This window comes from Girardinichthys multiradiatus, chromosome 13, assembly GCF_021462225.1.
Source record: "Girardinichthys multiradiatus isolate DD_20200921_A chromosome 13, DD_fGirMul_XY1, whole genome shotgun sequence".
NCBI lineage: Eukaryota > Metazoa > Chordata > Actinopteri > Cyprinodontiformes > Goodeidae > Girardinichthys > Girardinichthys multiradiatus.
In genome coordinates, this window is record NC_061806.1 from 18,274,150 (window position 1) to 18,293,259 (window position 19,110).

A 19,110-nucleotide genomic window follows, 5' to 3' on the forward strand; every position below is an offset into this window, starting at 1 on the left:
TATGATGGGGAAGAAAACGAAATTCGGGGTGTTCTCCTGGGGCTCCGTGGGAAGAAAATCTTCCAGGGTCCAAACCAGGAAATCTGATCCAGATCACAGATCACCCCTCAGAGGATACGGAGGAGCGCTCATAACTCGGTCAAAGGGTCTTCCGCTATTTCGAGGGCGCGCGTGGGGTGCTAAATCCCGTGCGAAAAGAAGAAGCGTGCACATCTGGCTCTGACGGGGTCGCAGAGTTAAGGGGGGAGGGACTTCAGTTTGTGTGTGTGTGTGTGCTCTTTAATTCGCAGCAGATGACCATTTGGGGGAATGGAGGATGCATTTGGGAGGCGAGTAGCACTGGACTAATTGAACTGCTGCATTGATGCGGATGCAGCAATGCTCATGAGATGTGAATCACCTTTTAGATCACGGTGTGAGTTATGGAGACGTCGCTCTGCACCATGACAGAGGAGACGGCCGCCTGCACCTGAACAACGAATGTGGAAATGGATACCAGCGGTTCCCTGTTGGGAATATGCATTTTCTTGCTGTCTCTCCATGGTTTTTCATCTTCCTCAACGGCGTTGGATTTTTGTCCCCTAAACTGCGACTGCGTGCATGCGCGGCACCTTGTGTGCGCCAACCGCGGCTTGCGCGCCGTGCCCAAAGCAGCCGCGCTGATGTCAGATGAGGCGCTGATCTTCAGCCTCGGGGGTAATTTCATCACGAACATCTCTGATTCTGATTTCGCACAGTACAGTAAGCTTGTAAGGTTGAATTTACAGTATAATCAAATAGCAATCATTCACCCCAAAGCATTCGAGAAACTGCCCAGGCTGGAGGAGCTTTACTTGGGGCATAATCTTTTAACAGCTTTACCTGCTGGAAGTTTACAACCCCTGAAAAAGCTATCTACTTTCTATGGGAATAACAATGACATTAAGAAAATAATATCGGAGAACTTTTTGAACTTGGATAATCTTGTTAAACTGCGCCTGGATGGTAACTCATTAGAGGTTTTGCAGGACTCTGTTTTTAAAAGTTTGATCAACCTCCGGTATCTTCATCTGGAACACAACAAAGTGCAACACATCCACAGAAACGCTTTCTGCAAACTGACAAATCTGCGCTTTCTAAACCTGGCCCACAACAAGCAGTCAGCCCTGACAAATGTTCTCACTTTCTCTCACCTCAGAGCTCTGACCACTTTGCTGCTGTCTGAAAATGAGATTCGGCATATCGGAAACCACCTCTTCCAAAACCTGAAAAAGCTGTCTAAGCTTTCTTTCAGTAACAACAGGATTTCTCATATGGACAGAGATGCTCTGAGGGGACTATTGAGCCTCAGGGAGTTTCTGATTGATGGCAATGAGCTGCAGGAAATCAGTGCTGGATGGCTCGATCCTTTGGAAAGAGTTGAGGTGCTGGACTTCAGTCACAACCGGATTGCCAGTGTGGATTCCTTGGCTTTTTCCAGACTCAAACACTTAAAGGTGCTAAGGCTAAAGAACAACTTTCTCACCAGTCTGTCAGGTGAAATTTTTGCCTTCAACAACGTCCTTCAGGATGTCGATCTCCATGGCAACAACTGGACCTGCGACTGTCGCCTTGAGGATTTTACGAGATGGATGACTGCTACTCATTCCCAAGGCAAGCTGTTGACTGTACTTGTGCAATGCCATTACCCTGAATCTCTGAGGGGGAAATATCTGGACTATGTGAACAGCTCTCTGCGGCTGCCTTTTGGGAACTGGAACCATTCCTGCAAGTTAGATGGAGTGTGGAGAGGTGAAAAGGATCAGATGGAACTTGGTGAAAAAAATAAAACAGAACTGGGAGAAAGAGAAGGTTTCAGACAGTTTAACAGGGGTGGAATAGTGATGAGGAGAGAAGGGGAGAAAAGGAAAAGAGGTGGCCAGGAAGAAGCAGAAATCCAAGAAGACCAAGAGGGCCTGAAAGCAGCAGAACCTTCTCTCCTGAGAGGAAAGAAAACAAAGAAAGAGTCACGACCTGCTACAGAAGCAGCTGGTAAACGGGCCAAAGAAAGGCAGAGGTCAAATGTTGTCCCTAAAATTGATCCATCAGTCACCTCCAAACCAAGTCATCCAACATACACATGGCTTTTTACCAGCTCTCCTGTCCAGTCAGAGGAAACGTTTGATCTCCTGAGGTCAGATCAAGACGCAGCATTGCCTGTTATCTCAGATCCTTGTATGTTCAACCGGCATTTCATCACTAATGTTTCAGTTGATCAGGTGACATCCAGCACTGTCACTGTTTACTGGACGAGCAGGGATTATCATCGCTACACACCAAAACCAAAGCCAGGGCTACACGAAGTCCACTATCGCATTCTGTTTGACCGGTTTGGCACCCCACACCGCTTCCCTCGCTACATCTACGCCAAAAGAGATTCTCGCTCTGTAATCCTTCGCGAACTCACCTCAGGGGTGACCTATGTGGTCTGTGTAGAAGGAGTAGTCGGTGGATCTGTGTGCCAAGTGGCACCCCGCGACCACTGTGCAGGATTGGTCACCCTTCAAGAGGGGGTCAGCCATCATGGCAGTGCTTTACTAACCTCTGACCTCCAATTGGTTACAGTGGCAACACTGGTGGGGAATGCCATGCTGCTGCTGGTCCTCAGTGGTGTCTGGCTGGGGCGGAGCCTCAGGAGGAGGCTGCAGAGGAGGAAGTCAGCCGTTCATGTCCGGCACATGTACTCCACAAGGAGACCGTTCCGTCCCACAGTGGCATCAACCTCGGTGTCCACGGACTTCACCAGCTATCAGAGCAGCCGACCAGCTCGCCTCACCCCGCTGGAGGAAGGGAACCTGATTGAGTTCCCTTGTGACCGCTTTTTAGACAACTGTGGTGTTCGCAGAGACAGCGATATGCAGAGATTCTGTGACTAAACCAAAAAAGGGAACTCTGAAATATAGATATATGAGAATTTGACTACATTTACTTCATTGAAAAATATCTTTCTCTCAGTATACACCCGACAAAATTAAAACATGATCATAGGTTTGCTTTTGGCTGCAAAAACAAACCTACATGACAATTTCTTTCAGCTGTAGAACAGCTGAGGTCCTGATGATCAATTCAGACTCCAGAGGAAGTCCAGTCCCTGAGACTTCCTTTTTTCTAAATGAGGCCTTTTCCTCTTTCATTTCCTCGCACCTGCCAATGTCTTAAAATATGTGTTGTCTTTTTTTATGTGAGTGGATGTGTGCACATATTAAATGTTGTACCACTGATTTCAGCAATGGTGCTAATACCCAATTCACAGATGTCATTTCGTCTCATATTTGTACAGAATGTTATGAGGGCTGCTGGTTGGTAGAAAAATATGTACTAGTTGTATTATGTTTTATACTTTTTTGTAAAGATGTCATTTTATATTACACAAAAAAGCGAAAGCACAAGGAGATCAGTATGCGCCAGGCTTCCCATGGAACAGGGTTCCCAGGTTTGGAGAAATGCGCTCACCTCCAAATTGCATATACACTAGCTCTTGGAAGGAGATTTCACCAACAAAGTGACTAAAATTTCTTTGAAGTGTTTGTGGATGATTTAGTTACATTGGAATATACATTGTTCCTATTGGTGTCATGTGTATCAATTCATTTGATGAAGCAAAAGAAGAGTACGCTTCTAAGCCTACATGGAATATGTGAAACACTTGATACTGCTCAAAAATATGAATGTTTTGAATAATGTTTTTCACATCTTAAACATCAACTACTGTTTGTATTTCAAAACATGGAACAACAAATCTATAGCTTTAAAAGGAAAACTAAAGAGTGTGTGAGACTCTTACAGTGCTAAATGTTAGTGAGGCCTGGCAATGGTTAGTCCCTTTGTTTGAGTCAGCAGGGTGGAGTGCCTCCAGTATTTAGTCCCAATAGACAAAAACATGTGCATATAAAATAAACATGCACAAAAATGTATTTTAAGAGCACTAGAAAGTGAAGGAGTCTATGCAAGCCTGCTGTAACTCATTCTAATGTTTTACATGAAAGGTTTTGCTTACTTCGAACAAACCTTTTGAACACTTATATGTATATACCTTAATATTAATGATGTTCCAACTAAACAAAAGGGAAATACCACTTTAAATGTCTGTGTAACAATGTATTAGGACATATCTATGAGTGCATTTTGGATAAAACTAGAAGGGCTTCAATCTCCCTCAGTTGCTGAGGTCAAACGCCATTTTACACCAAAACGGACACTAGGGGGCAGAGTAGACCACCCAGTTTATTTAGGTCCAAGTTGCTCATGCACATCCTTTAATTCGCCTTCAAAAACAACCAAGCATCAGGAAAAAGCCTTGTTTCACGAATGAAAAATAACATTAGACCACATGAAGACATGGAGAATAATATTTTTTTTATTTTAGCATTAGATTTACAGCCATAGTCCATATATTTACAGTACAAAATGTTAGGTTGAAACGTAAATCATCTGAGTGGGATTTAGACATGAAGTGCAGTTTGTAGTTTTTTAATGGCAATTTCATGGTATAAAAAGTGTCTTTCAACAAACCCTGTTTATGATCTTTCTTTCCTTTTATATGGCTCTCTAACACAGATTTCGGGTTTCACTGACTTTATTTACAAGAATATAACATTTGCAATGTTTAAAATAACATTTTGTATTAAAGTTGTTTACTTATTAATAAACAAATACAGTTGTATTATTCATTGCAATACATTTTCCACTCCAAATAAAAGGTGTGCAACAGCAGCTGCTAATTTTGTCATATATACTAATGTACAGACTATTATACAAGGCCTGCAGAGGTACTCATACTCCTTAATTTCTGAAACTTTCTTCAGATTTCAACACACTTTAATTGGATTTTATGTGTTGGACCCACACAAAACAGTGCACAATTGTAAAAACGAAGGGAAGAGATGCCTGATATTCAAAATTTTATAAAACAAGATCAGAAAAGTGCAGCATGCATTTGTATTCAGCCTTCCCTGTTCAGCAGTTATGGATGAAATTCTTTTTTGAGATAGGTTTCAAACAGGTTTTTCTCCAGCATTGCCCTCTATTTAGCTCCATCCATATTTCCATCAACTTTGTCCAGCTTCCTTGTCCTGGCTTAAGAATAGCATCCCTATAAGCACAATGCTAGCACCAAAATATTTTATTTTTATTGGTTATTATGTATTTGGGGGATGTATCTTTGAAAAAAGCTGTATTTTTATTGAGATTAAATTATACCCAGGTAGACTCTATTTGCTAATTATTTGACTTTTGAAGGCAACTGGTTGCACTGGACTTTATTTAGTGATGTCAGAGTGAAGAAGGGTAGATATCAATGCATGCCACATGTTTTAAAATTATTTTTGAAAAAGGTTTCTTTCTCCAACACAATTATGCACTACTTTATGTTGGTCTCTATGTACATAAACATCTGAATACGTTTGCAGGCACTGTACCGTTTAGCAGTTGTTTTGTTAAAGTTAGTGCAAAACGTGCTGAGATTGTCTGTTTGGACAGTCTGTGAGTCAGGAGTGCAGGCTGTATTGATGTAAACAGCTTTTGATATTTTCTATATTAGCAGAAGCATCAAAGTTGACATCAAAGTTTTCAAACAAGGCTTGTTTTTTATTTTTGGACCTGAAAAATGTCTGCTGATGACACCAGTATAACAGCTCTGGGTCCATATGGATTTACCACTCGACAAGTTCAGCGTTCTATCCATAGTGGGGGTTAGAGTCCAGAGAGGGGTCCGTGCCCGGTGTCGCATCCGGCTGTCGAGGAGGTGGAAACGCTGTTGTGCTGGATGGCGTGAGGATGAGTCTCAGGATCTGCAGGGGTGGGACTCTCTGCTGAACTCACCCCTGCAGCTGGACACAGAGACATCTGTCAAAGTCACCGATAACGTTCGGGTTGTCCACTCTTGGAATGAGCTTTGTTTTTCATTTTTGGCAGACAAATAAAAACCATCTACAGCTCAGGTAATAGGAAAACACAATTTTTTTTTTATTGCAACAACAGAATACTGTACATACAGGTAAAAAGACAGCAATAGAAATATATGAATATAACACAGGCTATCATTGCATAACAACCTGTTTTAAAGTTTTCTCATGACAGTCAGTTAAAGTTTATGTTAGACATACACTTTAGCCTGCCTGGAGTGCAACAAGTAAGGTTCTTTGAAATATAATGGCGAGGGATATCCCTGTTTGATCGACTCTCCTGAGGAATAAAGGTGCATCACTAATGTTTGGAGATTGTGGGATTAAAAGCTGATTTTAGCCCAAAGTGCTGCCGAACACAGTTTAAGGTCTCTGACTGAACAGAAGAGTGCTTTTCATAGCGACACAACATTCAGTCATGTAGTATTTGTCTTTTTGCACTTTAAAGGAATAATGTGCCTGAACAATAACCACAGTGGTCATTGATGATGATCTGGGAAAGCTGCAGAGCTGTCTAGACAGAGGTGCAGGGTAAGGGGTTTTACTCACTGGGGTACCCCTGTGCCTCTCTCTGCCGAGCAGTGACGGGACAGTCCTTGTGGGTGAGGAGAATCTGCTTCAACTGGCCGACCTCCGACCTCAGTGATGTCACCTCGTCCTGGGGATACAGATAGATCTGCTAAGTGTAATTCCTTGTAGAAGCATTCATGGCACTTTTTTCACGTATTGACACACAGCAACCACTTTAACATATATTATTAGATTTGTATGTGACAGACCGACACATAGTAGTACATATTTGGAAAGGGGAAGGAAAGTGTCCTACAGGCCTAAACGTTATAGGTGGAGAAAAAAAGTGGACATCATTCTGATGGATTTTTTTTGGTTGGGACAATGAATCTGGCTGATCAGAAGTGATGGGAAGGAGCTAGGACTAATGGAGCTAAAATCAGTTACATCCTGGAAGCAAATCTGTTTGAGGCTGCAAAAAACTTGAAAGCCTGGGAGTTCACCTTCCAGCAAGACAACAACCCTAAACATAAAAATAGGATTTTAATAGAATGGTTTAAATCAAAGCCTATTCAAGTGTTAGAATGGCACAGTCAAAATATAGGCCTAAATCCATTTGAGAAAGACTGGAAAACCGATGCTCCCATATGCTCTCACGCAATCTGACTGAGTTTGCATAATTTTGCAAAGAAGAAAAGGCAAAAATATCAGTCTTTAGATGTGTAAACCTCAAAACACTTGGACATTCTGTAGGTTTACAAAATATTGACTCCTGAGGGCTGAATACAAATGCATGCCCCCTTTTAGATTTGTATATGTTAAAAAGTTTTTAACACCATGTATCCTTTTCCCTCCAATCCATAATCATGTGCTACTTTGTGTTGGTCTATCACATAAAATCACAACAAAATTCCTTAAAGTTTGTGATTGCTGGATGACAAAATGTGAAAAGATTTAAGCAGAATGAACACTTTTGCAAGACACTATTCTTGAAGTCTGCAATCTGTCAGGCTGAGAGCCTTTTCAAACAGAGCGTTGCCCACCTGCAGCTGTAGGTTTGTGTGCGTAAGCTCTTCGGCTTTCTTCTCCAGTGAAGACACCCACACTTTCCTCTTCTGTCGGCAGCGGGTCGCTGCAGCTCGGTTACGCTCCAGAAACTTTTGCCTGCGCTCATCAGGGTCCTGTTCTGCCATTCTTCTGCGTCGGTTGCTGCCTCCTTCTCCTCCTCCGCCACTGCCCCCGCTGCTGCTGCCGCTACAAGTTGCCTGTGCTGCATGCTGAGAGTGGGATGGCTGCATTTGCTGTGCAACTGGTGACAACTGAAAAAAAAAAAAAACAACACAAAATGACTTCACTTTGCTTGAAAGTGCAAATGCAGCACAGATAGACACTGTTTACTTCATTTAATGTATTGCACCTGCGTCGGGGCAGATAGTGGGGCTGCAGGTGGGGAGTTCTGGTGCAGGCGTGATGGTGGTGACTGGTGAGAATGAGAGTGCCCTACGTTCCCTGACTGGTGAAGCTGGAGGCTTTGAGTGCTCCCCAGGTGTTGTGGAGGTGGAGCATGGCAACGCTGTTGGTAGGTGTGGGGCACAGGTGGAAGCTGTGGCGGTTGATTGGGATGATGATGGTGATGGTGATGAGGATGGTGAGGATGGTGGTGTTGCTGTTGCTGTAGTGGAGGGGCATTGTGGCGCTGTGACATCATCTCCATCATGTGCCCCATGGATGTCATAGAGTTGTTAATGGCGAGCATTCCTGGGTGTTGATGTGGGTAATGATGCGCCATTGTCGGTTTGGGTCTCTGAGCGGAGAAAGACAACTAATCAAATAAGAAGCCATCTGGCTTGTGAAAGAATCTTAAGATGGTGTCACTCCATGTACTGTAGTTCATAAAAAAAAATCAATCCTCAATGCATATTCCACTTGCACCCCCAAGAGATCAAATAATTATGAGCTGAATTAATGAGAAAAAAGTTGTCATCAGTTTAAGTTCCTTTATTTATTCAGCATCATGAGGCGAGTGAATCTTCATCAGTGCAGACAGAGCATAAACATAGCATAAGATTAAGTAATGTTATTATCTGGTCTGCTGGGTATCGCTTGCGTTATTTTCATTGTAGTAGTGTATCTGTGCAGTATATATAGCAAGTCTAAGTTATAACAATCATGCTACAATTTCTTTTTTACACATCCATAAATCAGAGGCAGCCTGGCTTTGTTGGGAGCTGAATTGTGTTATGCTATATATGAAAGATAAAGAAAGGCTATGGTGGAGCCGTATTTATCCAAGGCAGGTTACTTGCCTATCTTTCTACGGTGTTGAAATGCAAGGCAGACAGGCATTGGCGTGATGGGGGAATTAGGATTCTGCATCACTTTTACAAGATCATAATTTCTCCCAAGGTTTGCCTATGTAACTTTCATAAATATCAGAAATGTCATCTGCTCAACCTGTAATGGTAATAACCGCTTAATTAAACTTGAAACAAATAGAAAGTGAATGTGTGTATTTTCATTAAAAGGTCAATTTTAAATACAATCCCAGTTATCAGTCAGTCATTTTCTACCGCTTATTCCATAGTGGGTTGCAGGGGAGCTGGTGCCTATCTCCAGCAGTCTATGGGCAGGAGGCAGGGTACACCCTGGACAGGTCGCCAGTCCATCGCAGGGCAACACACAAACAACCATGCACACACTCATTCATACACCTAAGGACAATTTAGAGTGACCAATTAACCTAACAGGCATGTTTTTGGACTGTGGGAGGAAGCCAGAGTACCCAGTGAAAACCCAGTGAGAACCCATGCATGCAAGGGGAGAACATGCAAACTCCATGCAGAAAGACCCCTGGCCAGGAATCGAACCCAGGACCTTCTTGCTGCAAGGCAACAGTGCTAGAAACTGCGCCACCGTGCAGCCCGATCCCAGTTATATTAAGTAAATATTTCAGCCAAATGTTGATCCTTTCCTGACAATACATCTGTGAGGAGTTTTATTCACCAAAAAATATAAAAACACTTCATATTTTTGAAATGGTTTTTTTTCTAAAATGTAAATTTTGAGTAAGTAAATAATTAAATAATAATAAAGTGCAGCCTCACTTAAAGATAGTTAAAGTTAATCAATGGCACTAGCAAAAAAAAAAAAAAAAAAAACCCAAAAAAACCTACTAGTTTACAGCATGTTTCCAAGGGTGTTTCCCATGGTCCTGTCCTTGGAGCAATACCTTTCACTATTTGTATCGTCGATATTAGATCTTTATTATTCGATTGTAAATTCCATTGCTATACTGACACACTTGTCACCTTGTAGTCTTGTGCAAATGCTTGTTTTTAAAACTGGCCTTCCTACTCTTTTACTTATTTACTTAAAATGCATTCTACGAAAGCTCCCTCCATACTTGTCGGACCTGCTGCTACGTGCCACAATTAGACCACATGGAAAGAGAGGTGTGTCAGTGCTTGGGTCCTTTTTACATCAGGTGGAAAAGAGATTCCATCCAGTGGAAGCGCACACCTCTAAATTTTGGAGCTGTTGCTAAATGTTTACTGAAATTTGTACGTTTTTTTAGGCATTTCCTTTTTTTTGCAAATACTTACACCACAGTGTCATGATTGCTTTAACACTATAATTAGGTATTCCAAATTGACCTAAACTCTGACAGTCTTGGTGATCCTTGAAACTGTAGGATGGTCTCGATCTAGGGAGCTGGACTAACTGCTAACATGGGTGATCATAGATTAGAACTAAGCCTAAAGGGCACATAGGTACCTTGTTTCCTATATATCTTTCTGAAGTGTCTGAAAATATAGTAAAGGGTCTTTCCAAAGAAACTACATGCTCCTGTCCATAGTTGGAGTTTCTCTTAACTATCTCCAACAATGTTGACAACTGCTGATAAGAGGGATAATGTGTTCCCATGCAAACGCTGCCATCTGCAGCTTGATCCCTTCACACTTTATTATTTCTGTGTATCATCTGACTGAAGCGACTGTACGAGCTAAATTAAACCTCATCTCACCTTTCTCCCACACTTAGTACGATAAGGAGAGGTCATGTTTGCAGCATGACATCACCTCCCTCCCAACTCCCCATGCCTGGAAATATTACCTATTATCTGCTTGCTGTTACACAATATTTCTTTAAGAGAAGAGGCATCTTTTCTCTCTCTCTAGCTCTCTCTCTGTCTCTCTTCACCATTCATCAACAAAAAAGGGGCACATTTAGCCAGTGCCAAGGATGAGGTCATCGAGATGTCCGTGCCAACTTTACCAGCCTGCCAGGCCACCAGTCAAACAAACACACACACACGTAGCAGGACGGGGCATGAGTATTTCAGCTCTGTTTACTACATACAAACACCATGACGCTGGGGCCGCTGATTACATCATGGGTCTTCTTGGCCTAGATGACACACCACTTTGATATTTCTGTCTAGAGGGATCAGTGAATGAAGACATAAAACTTTACATGAAACACTGAACCACTTCTCGACTGTTTATTTTTCCACTTGAGCTGAGGGCACTGTTACTGTACAACAGAGGCATGTTAATGCACCTCCTGTGGTTTTTAAAGAAGCAGTGTCCCGTTTCACACCTTGAAATGAATAGCATCTAATAACTCTTGATCATGACTAAATTACAGTGCTGATGATCCGGCAAAATAGACCCTAACGTGTTACAGGTGAATGTATGTTCAGGAGGAGCAATTAGAGTTTTAGATCATAGAGGTCTATGATCCCAGGACGCGCTGGAGGGACTATGTCTCTCAGCTGGCCTGGGAACGTCTTGGGCTCCCCCCGGAGGAGCTGGAGGAAGTGACTGGGGAGAGGGACGTCTCAGTGTCTCTGCTGAGTCTGCTGCCCCCGCGGCCCGGTCCCGGATAAGCGGAAGACGACGAGTACGAGATCATAGAGGTTGGCTCAAGGAAAGAAATTACAAATTTTTCTTGGAGCACAATTTAGGATTATGATTACGAAGCCTTGCAAAAGTATTAAAACCCATTTCATTATTATCATTTTACAACCACAAACTTTGATGTACATTAATTTGAAGTTTATGTGACAGACCAACATGAAGCAGTGCATCATTTTGAAGTGGAACGAACCAACTGTTTTTAGACGTCATCTACTTAGTAAATAAAATCCAGCTGTGTGTACTTGATGTAACTTGACCAAAACGACATGGGGAAGTATGGAGAAATATATAAATGAGTCACCGGCTGCTGGCATCCTGCATCACTTTTCGTCACCACTCGTAGCAGGGTTTTTTTTGTGGCCAAAAAGAATGGATCTTTGAAACAAGACTAAAGAGGCCTCATTAAAATCACAATACTACTCAGGTCTGCCTTCAAACTGGTGCATGAGTATTAACTAAACTTGATTTCCGTAACGTCTATCAATTCATCAGAATCCGAGAGGGCACTGAGTAGAAAACTACTTTTAAACACCTCTTGGAGATTTTGAATTCAAAGACAAGCCTTATCAACATCATTCATGTATTCCTTAACAACTTTGTTTTTTCCACTTTGATGACGTTTTGATTCTTTCCATCCTCTTACTATTCCAAAGCATCGTTGGTCCCACATCGCCTTGGATTTTGTTACAGGATTACCTTCCTCTAAGGGCATAACTATCATGCTCAGCCTCATCAACCACTTTCCTTGGGCCGGTCATATGGTTCCTTTATGGAAGCTGACGATCTACCATCAAATAGGCCAAAAAAACTTGTCAAACATCTGTTCAGGCTCCATGAAATTCCCCTAGAGATCTTGTTTGACTGAGGTCATCAGTTCATCTCCCAGTTATGGAAAGACCTCCATTCTGGCCAAGGAGCTTAAGTTGCACTCATTTCTGGCCTCCATCCTTAAACCAATGGTCAGACTGAGCACATGAATCAGGAGCTTGAGACTATGCTCTGCTCTGCTTGTCCACTCCCGACAATTGGAGTTCACATTTACCTTTGAATATGACCACAACTGTCATGTCTCCGCTGCAACAGGTCTTTCTCTGTCTTTCTCTGTTCTAGTCTTCCATGGTATACCAACCTCCACTGTTTTCCTCTGAGGAGAGAGACATCTCTGTGATCTCAGCAATTTGCTCCAGCAATTTGTGCTGGAGCTACAAAAATAAATCCAGCAGCTTCTGAATGTTAAGTAACAGATGTCTGATACCTCGTAATAAGACAACACGGTAACTAAGTCTTTTTGTTTCCTCCATCATATGGTAAAATCTGTGAATGAGGAAATTAGCTCCTATGTTAAATATATAACTGACCTGGCTATATTTTGACTTTTACCATATTAGCAGAAAGCTAATACTGATGTTGCTAATGCTGGATAAACCTAGATGAGCTAATAATCAGCTTCATTGGGTGTGTATGAAAATCAGCGTGAATCTAATTTTTTAAAAACACATTATCAAAGGGGCAAGAAAAGGGTGAGTAGGACTTTTGACATTTTATTCCAATTACAATTTGGGGATTATTAAGGAAATGATGGGTGGATGAGCTCAATGTACATGCTTTCTTAAACTTGATATTTGCTTTGGGATAGCAAGTGGCAATATTAATGAACTGCAGAGAACTGCATTGTTCATAACAATTATCAAACTTAATTTGTATACCAACTTGCAAAAACCAATGTAATTACTAGATCCGAGTTTTGTCCTTGGAGAAATGCATCATAAACTGGGACATGTGGTATTTTGAGATTTGAAGCACTACCAACAAACGTGTGTCAACATGGCCTGTGGTCAGTAAAACTGAACACAACTTTAGGGATTAACAATGAGTCTAAAGAGGATTTCCCAAACGGCTCGTATCATATCATCACATCATTTTCATATATTTATATTTAACCAAAGTTAGACTTGGCCAATTAAGCTAACTCTGATTCTACATCTTATCACATTATATCTTATTGTATCATATTATACCATATCCTATCAGAACTAATTGTATTATACATTGTATCATATTGCACAGTACTGTATCACATTAAATGATGTATTGTACAAGAGTTATTACAGGTATATAAGCTGATATCAGTTTTTTTCATAAATACTGAGGAGCAGCTGTGTATTTAACACTTTTGATTAATTCATCCAAGTGCCAAAAATTTAAAAGCTACCTGTAAATATTCATAATTCTGGGAGCATGACCTGTTTATACAAATAGTCCCCCCCCCCCCTCCCTGCTATTTATGAATAATAAATCATGCATGGGTAAATGTGTGAACATGAGCAGAACAGTGCCTCCAATACTTACAGTCATGTGCTGAGCAGATGCCTCTTGCATGGTGGGGTCTGGCAGGGTGCCAGGTAAGGAGGCTGGCAGAGGTTGTCTGTGTCTGTTCCGCATGTGAAGGAGGCAGGACAGCGTCCCGGGAGTAGGCCTGTGGTCGGTCACAGGAGAAAGAAAAACAGGTCAGTCCAGGCAGCTCTCCTCAGCTTAAGTTTCATCTACCCTGGTTCAGAGAAAGGTGCAAGTTGAAACATTTATGGCCAAGTCCATGTGGAAGCAATATGCTTATTAGTAAAATCATTGAATATTGTTGAATATTGTTTGTTACTTTATATGATAAAAGGTGATTAAAAGAGGTCCCGCCTTTAATAGCCAGACAATGATAAATGACAACAGCAGACTTATGTAAAATAACAACAATTAAGTTAACACACTTGCCAGCCTGCAGTCCAAAACCTTGTGAAAAAAAATTCACTTTTTTTCTATGAAAATGTAACACATAACAAATAGCAAAAGTACATTGTGCATGTATTGTGAAAAATCTTTTAAAAAAAACATAAACTAATCTCTTTTTAAAAACCCTCATACTTCAAATGTATCTACAGCATTTTTTGTGGTTTGAAAAAGTTATTTTTAAACCATATATATATCCCTATTTCCATGTTTGATAGTTGATTTATGGGGTTTCTAACTTTTAAAGTCAGAATTATGATTTCAGGGGTCTTCCTGTTTCATTTTTCTAACTTGGAACTTTGATATTCCGACTTCAGAGTAGAGACTGAAAGCACCACCACTGGGAGCAAATATGTTGACTTTATGTTACTATAAAAATATTTTCTGTTCAATTATTTTTTAGATAATATTTATACTTTCTTTAAAATCCTTTTCATATTGCAAATGTTTTTATCTGTAAGAACATATTAAGGATCTATCATATTTTTTATATTTCCTCAGTTTGAGATTTCATTTTTATACAGTCGAATGGTGAGTCAATATAATACGTCTACGTTTTTGAAAGACAAATATTCTATTCTATTCTATTTTGTCTATTCTACTTCAAATGGAAAACTTTATAGAAAAAATAGCAATAATGCAAGACAGGTATAGACTATATCATTCTGTTATTGATATAGTCAAGTCAAGTCAAGTTTACTTATATAGAAAAATCTGCACCCGTAAACATATAAAGCATCTACAAAATATATAATGTTGGAGACCACAGAAGTATAAATCAGCCAACAGCTAAATGCCATTCAACAAAAAATGCTATATAGGCAATATCAAGGACCCCTGAAGGAAAAATGATGAACAAATTGAAAATTCAAAATTGGATGGTAAGGAGAAAGACACTAATGAAAACGTAGCATGAAATAAGTAGTTGCTTGAAAAGGAGGACAGAGGCTCAGGGATCACAGCGGGGATGCAGAACCCTGGGTGCCATGTGCTGCTGACCTAACCCTTTCTGGCTTAAGGCCAGTTCGATAGCATGGGCCTCAGTGGCTGCCCTGATGTTATCAGCTATGATGTCATCACTGAATAAAGAAATTTTAATCTCCTTTAATATTCAACATATAGTAGACAAACCAAAACAGCACTTCCTATTCTAACCAAAACAGCTTTATAGGGCCTATCATCAGACACTCAGACACACAGATGCCATAGTAACAGGTTGTAAACGCCACTGGAAACAGTCAGACTTCAAGTACAGGGTTCATTCAGTAACACTCTTCAGTTTCACTGACTAACACAGTGTCTGGATGGAGCTGGCACTGATTTATTGCATTGTAACTGAATGTCAGCTCCCTCTCCCTGCTGTCCTGTCATGGCCTGCCTGAGCTGGGACAGATGTTTGGAGCTTGTTTAACTGACTCAGCTAATCATCCGCAGAAATGTAAAAGACTTTTTGTTTATGTGCCTCGCGTGATCCAATCGGATATAATAACTAGGTCAAGAGATAGGAGGTAAGAATACATAAATGAGGATGAGGGATGAACAATGCCCTATGCAAGGTGTTGGTAGGTCAGTTTTCTTCTGTTTTCTATTTTCCAAGTGATCACTTAAATATCTAAAAAAAAAAAAAAAGAATAAACAGTATAAGCAATGTGACAGTACTTCAAGAAAATTAAAAAAAAAGATAATAGAAAATGGTGATTATTCTAACAAAGTACATACTTTCAGGTTTTCAATGTAATGATAGAGTCTAAAAACTAGAAAGTATTTTATTTTTTCATAACTTTGGGGCTGTAACTGCTGAGTTTAAATAGCATCTTAAGGTTTTGTAAACTAGTAGACTTACAAGATTAATGTTTTCATCACACTTTTAGAGGTGGACCAGCATGAGATAAGACTGCTAATCAGTATAAATGCTTAAGACAATTTTCACGTAGCTTCATTTACCTGTCATACTGCATAGTATTGTATGGTATCATATATTAGGGTATGATCTGATATCTCGTGCCTGTTATATTTCACTGACACTTACTGTAACTTACTGTATGGTTTTTTTTGCATCCTATGCTACTGTATTGTTTCATAAAATATAGTATGCATTGCATCATATTTAAAAATTTCTTTCACATGTATAGATTACTTACTTGCTTGCTTGATTGATTGATCGCTTGCTTGCTTGATTGATGGATATTGTATTATATTTTAAATTCATCAACTGAAGCAAGTAAAAAAAATACTGTTAAAGATTGCAAAAAAAGCCCTAGAAAACCAAATAGTGGAATCCATAGCATGATGCTGGCCCCACAATATTTCAGAGAAGAAAATCAACGTTATAGTTTGTGGTTGTTTAACTCTAAAGTTTAACTGATTTAGTTTCACTTGCCTAACATTAGAAATATGGACATAACTTTCATTGGATACTACAAATATTATAATAATATTCTAGAATTGTGCCACTCAATGTGGCAGCAGGTTGGAATAGCTCTGTTACTTTTCATTCTGATTAACTATTTTAAAGAACTCAAACTCCTCTCGTGGTGGATAAAAATAGATTTGTTTGGACGATTATCCTCTCTGGTATCGAATGCTGTGCAGCTGGAAGGATTTTTGATGATTTTTGTTTTTTGTTTGTTTGTTTTGGGGTTTTTTTATAACCGGGAAAAGCTGATTAACATCCCAAACCTTAAATAATACTTCAACTACAAACCCAAATCCCTGATGAGTCGAAAAGGTGGCACTGTGGATGCAGAGCAGGAGCAAAGAAAAGAGAGAGAAGGAGGAAGTTCAAACCATCCCTTCCATTGATTCTGATGGGCAATGTGAGATCGTTGGGAAACAAGTTGGATAAACTCCAAGCCCTACAAAGGACCCAGCCCGAGTATCAGGAGTGCAGTATTATGTGTTTCTCTGAGACATGGCTGCAGGATCATTTTCCCAACTCCAGCATCTCTCGGTCAGGCTTTCTGACCATACAAGCAGACAGAGACTTAGAGGAGCGACAAACGACTGGCATTACTTGTGAACAATAAAGTGGCATCTCTGCAGTCCAGATATTGAACTGTTAGCAGTAAGTTTTTGTCCATATTTTTTACCCAGAGAGTTCACCAGTGTTATTTTGGCAACAGTTTACGTTCCACCTTTAGCTGTTGCTGACACTGCATGTGATGCCATCAGCTCAGTTGTTGCTAAGCTACAGACACAAAACCCCAATGCTTTTGTGGCAATTTCTGGTGATTTTAACCATGCTTCACTCTCTGCTACACTTCCAACGTTTCAACAGTTTGTCAGCTGCTCTACCAGAGAAAGCAAAACATTGGATTTGTTTTATGCAAATGTCAAGGACTCGTACATCTCTACAGCAAGACCTCCTCTAGGCAAATCAGATCACACTATTATTTTTCTCTGCTCGAAATATAAGCCCCTTGTTCAGAGGCAACCAGTAATGAAAAGAACTGTGAGAAAATGGTCACGGGAAGGTAAAGAAGGCCGGCAAGGTTGCTTTGAGGCTACAGACTGGGACGCACTGTGCCAGCCACATGGAGAGGAAATCAATGCCATGACTGAGTGTGTAACCGACTATATAAACTTCTGTGTGGATACCACCATCCCCACCGGATGAGATGCTTCCCCAATAACAAACCCTTGATCACCAGTGACGTGAAGGACCTGCTTAACAAGAAAAAAAGAGCCTTTAGAGAGGGAGACAGAGAATTATTGAGGAGTTTACAGAAGCAACTTAAAGTCAAGATAAGAGACAGCAAGGAAGTGTACAAGAGGAAGCTGGAGCAAAACAATATCAGAGATGTGTGGACAGCGATGAAGAAGATCACAGGCTTCAAGCAGAAGGATGATCAGACCGATGGAGGTCTGGACAGAGCCAATGAACTGAACACATTCTTCAATGGGTTCAGTTATTCTTCAATGGGTTCAGTTCAGAAACAAGCTCAGCATCTTCATCTCCTGCTCACAGCCAAACAGACATCCCACCCTCCTTTGACCACAGCTTTTCTGTCACACCTCAAATGTTTTATCTTCCACCTCAGCCATGGACCCTTCTGCTTCTACATGTTTGCCTTCAACCAAATCAGAAGATGCTGATGCTCCCTTTGCCTCCCTCTTCCACCTGTGTGTCTCAAGAAGTCAGGTGAAGATGCAACTGGAGAGACTGAATCGGAATAAGACTGCAGGTCCAGATGGTGTCAGCCCTAGAGTCCTGAAGGCCTGTGCAGAGCAACTCTGTGGGATTCTACAGCACCTCTTCAACCTTAGCCTGGACCAGAAGAAGGTTCCAGTGTTGTGGAAGGAAGCAAGTCTTCAACCTGATTTGCTTTGTCAGAAACTCCAGAAGACTCAGGTGGAGGCCTCAACAATCTCCTGGATCAAAGACTACCTGACAAACAGACCACAGTTTGTGAGACTGAAGGGTTGTGAGTCTAACGGGGTAGTCAGCAGCACAGGAGCACCACAGGGGACTGTACTCTCACCATTCCTCTTCACTCTGTACACCTCAGACTTAAAGTAAAAGAGAGACTCTTGTCATCTGGAGAAATACTCAAGATGATTCTTCAGTCATGGAGTGGATCAGAGATGGACAAGAAACTGAGTACAGGGAGCTGGTGGCCCGCTTTGTGGCATGTTGTGGAAACAATCATCTCATCTTGAATGTGAATAAAAGAAATGAGATGACTATAGATTTTAAGAGAAACTGGAATAGTTCAAACATTATTTTCATCATGGAAGAAGAAGTGACTCATCTGGGACCTCTGGAGATCATTGTGCAAAGAAGGATTCTTCATAAAATGAAGAACATTATGGAAAACCCTGAGCATCCTCTTAATAAGACTGTTGTACAACAACAGAGTGTCTTCAGTCAGAGGCCTCCTCAGATCTGCTGTAAGACGGAGCGCTACAGGAGATCCTTCCTGCCCACAACCATCAGCATCTACAACGGCTCATTGAAAAAATAAGCATAATATGAGCTACAA

At 40.9% G+C, this 19,110-nt stretch overlaps 2 protein-coding genes across 4 annotated transcripts in view; one reads left to right on the plus strand and one right to left on the minus strand.

The window, feature by feature from the left end:
• Positions 1-4,731, plus strand: tril (TLR4 interactor with leucine-rich repeats). Its single transcript, XM_047384022.1, has one exon. The coding sequence runs from the start codon at positions 489-491 to the stop codon at positions 2,892-2,894; it is 2,406 nt and encodes an 801-aa protein (XP_047239978.1). The 5' UTR covers positions 1-488; the 3' UTR covers positions 2,895-4,731.
• Positions 4,358-19,110, minus strand: part of creb5a (cAMP responsive element binding protein 5a) — a 23,917-nt gene continuing 9,164 nt past the window's right edge. For all 3 annotated transcript variants that reach the window (XM_047384024.1, XM_047384025.1, XM_047384026.1), the window contains exons 6-10: positions 13,700-13,826; positions 7,849-8,235; positions 7,475-7,750; positions 6,471-6,579; positions 4,358-5,846 (exon numbers count right to left, since the gene is read on the minus strand). In XM_047384024.1, coding sequence (XP_047239980.1) covers positions 5,710-5,846; positions 6,471-6,579; positions 7,475-7,750; positions 7,849-8,235; positions 13,700-13,826 — 1,036 coding nt within the window. In that variant the 3' untranslated portion in view covers positions 4,358-5,709. The remainder of the gene's footprint in view (positions 5,847-6,470; positions 6,580-7,474; positions 7,751-7,848; positions 8,236-13,699; positions 13,827-19,110) is intronic.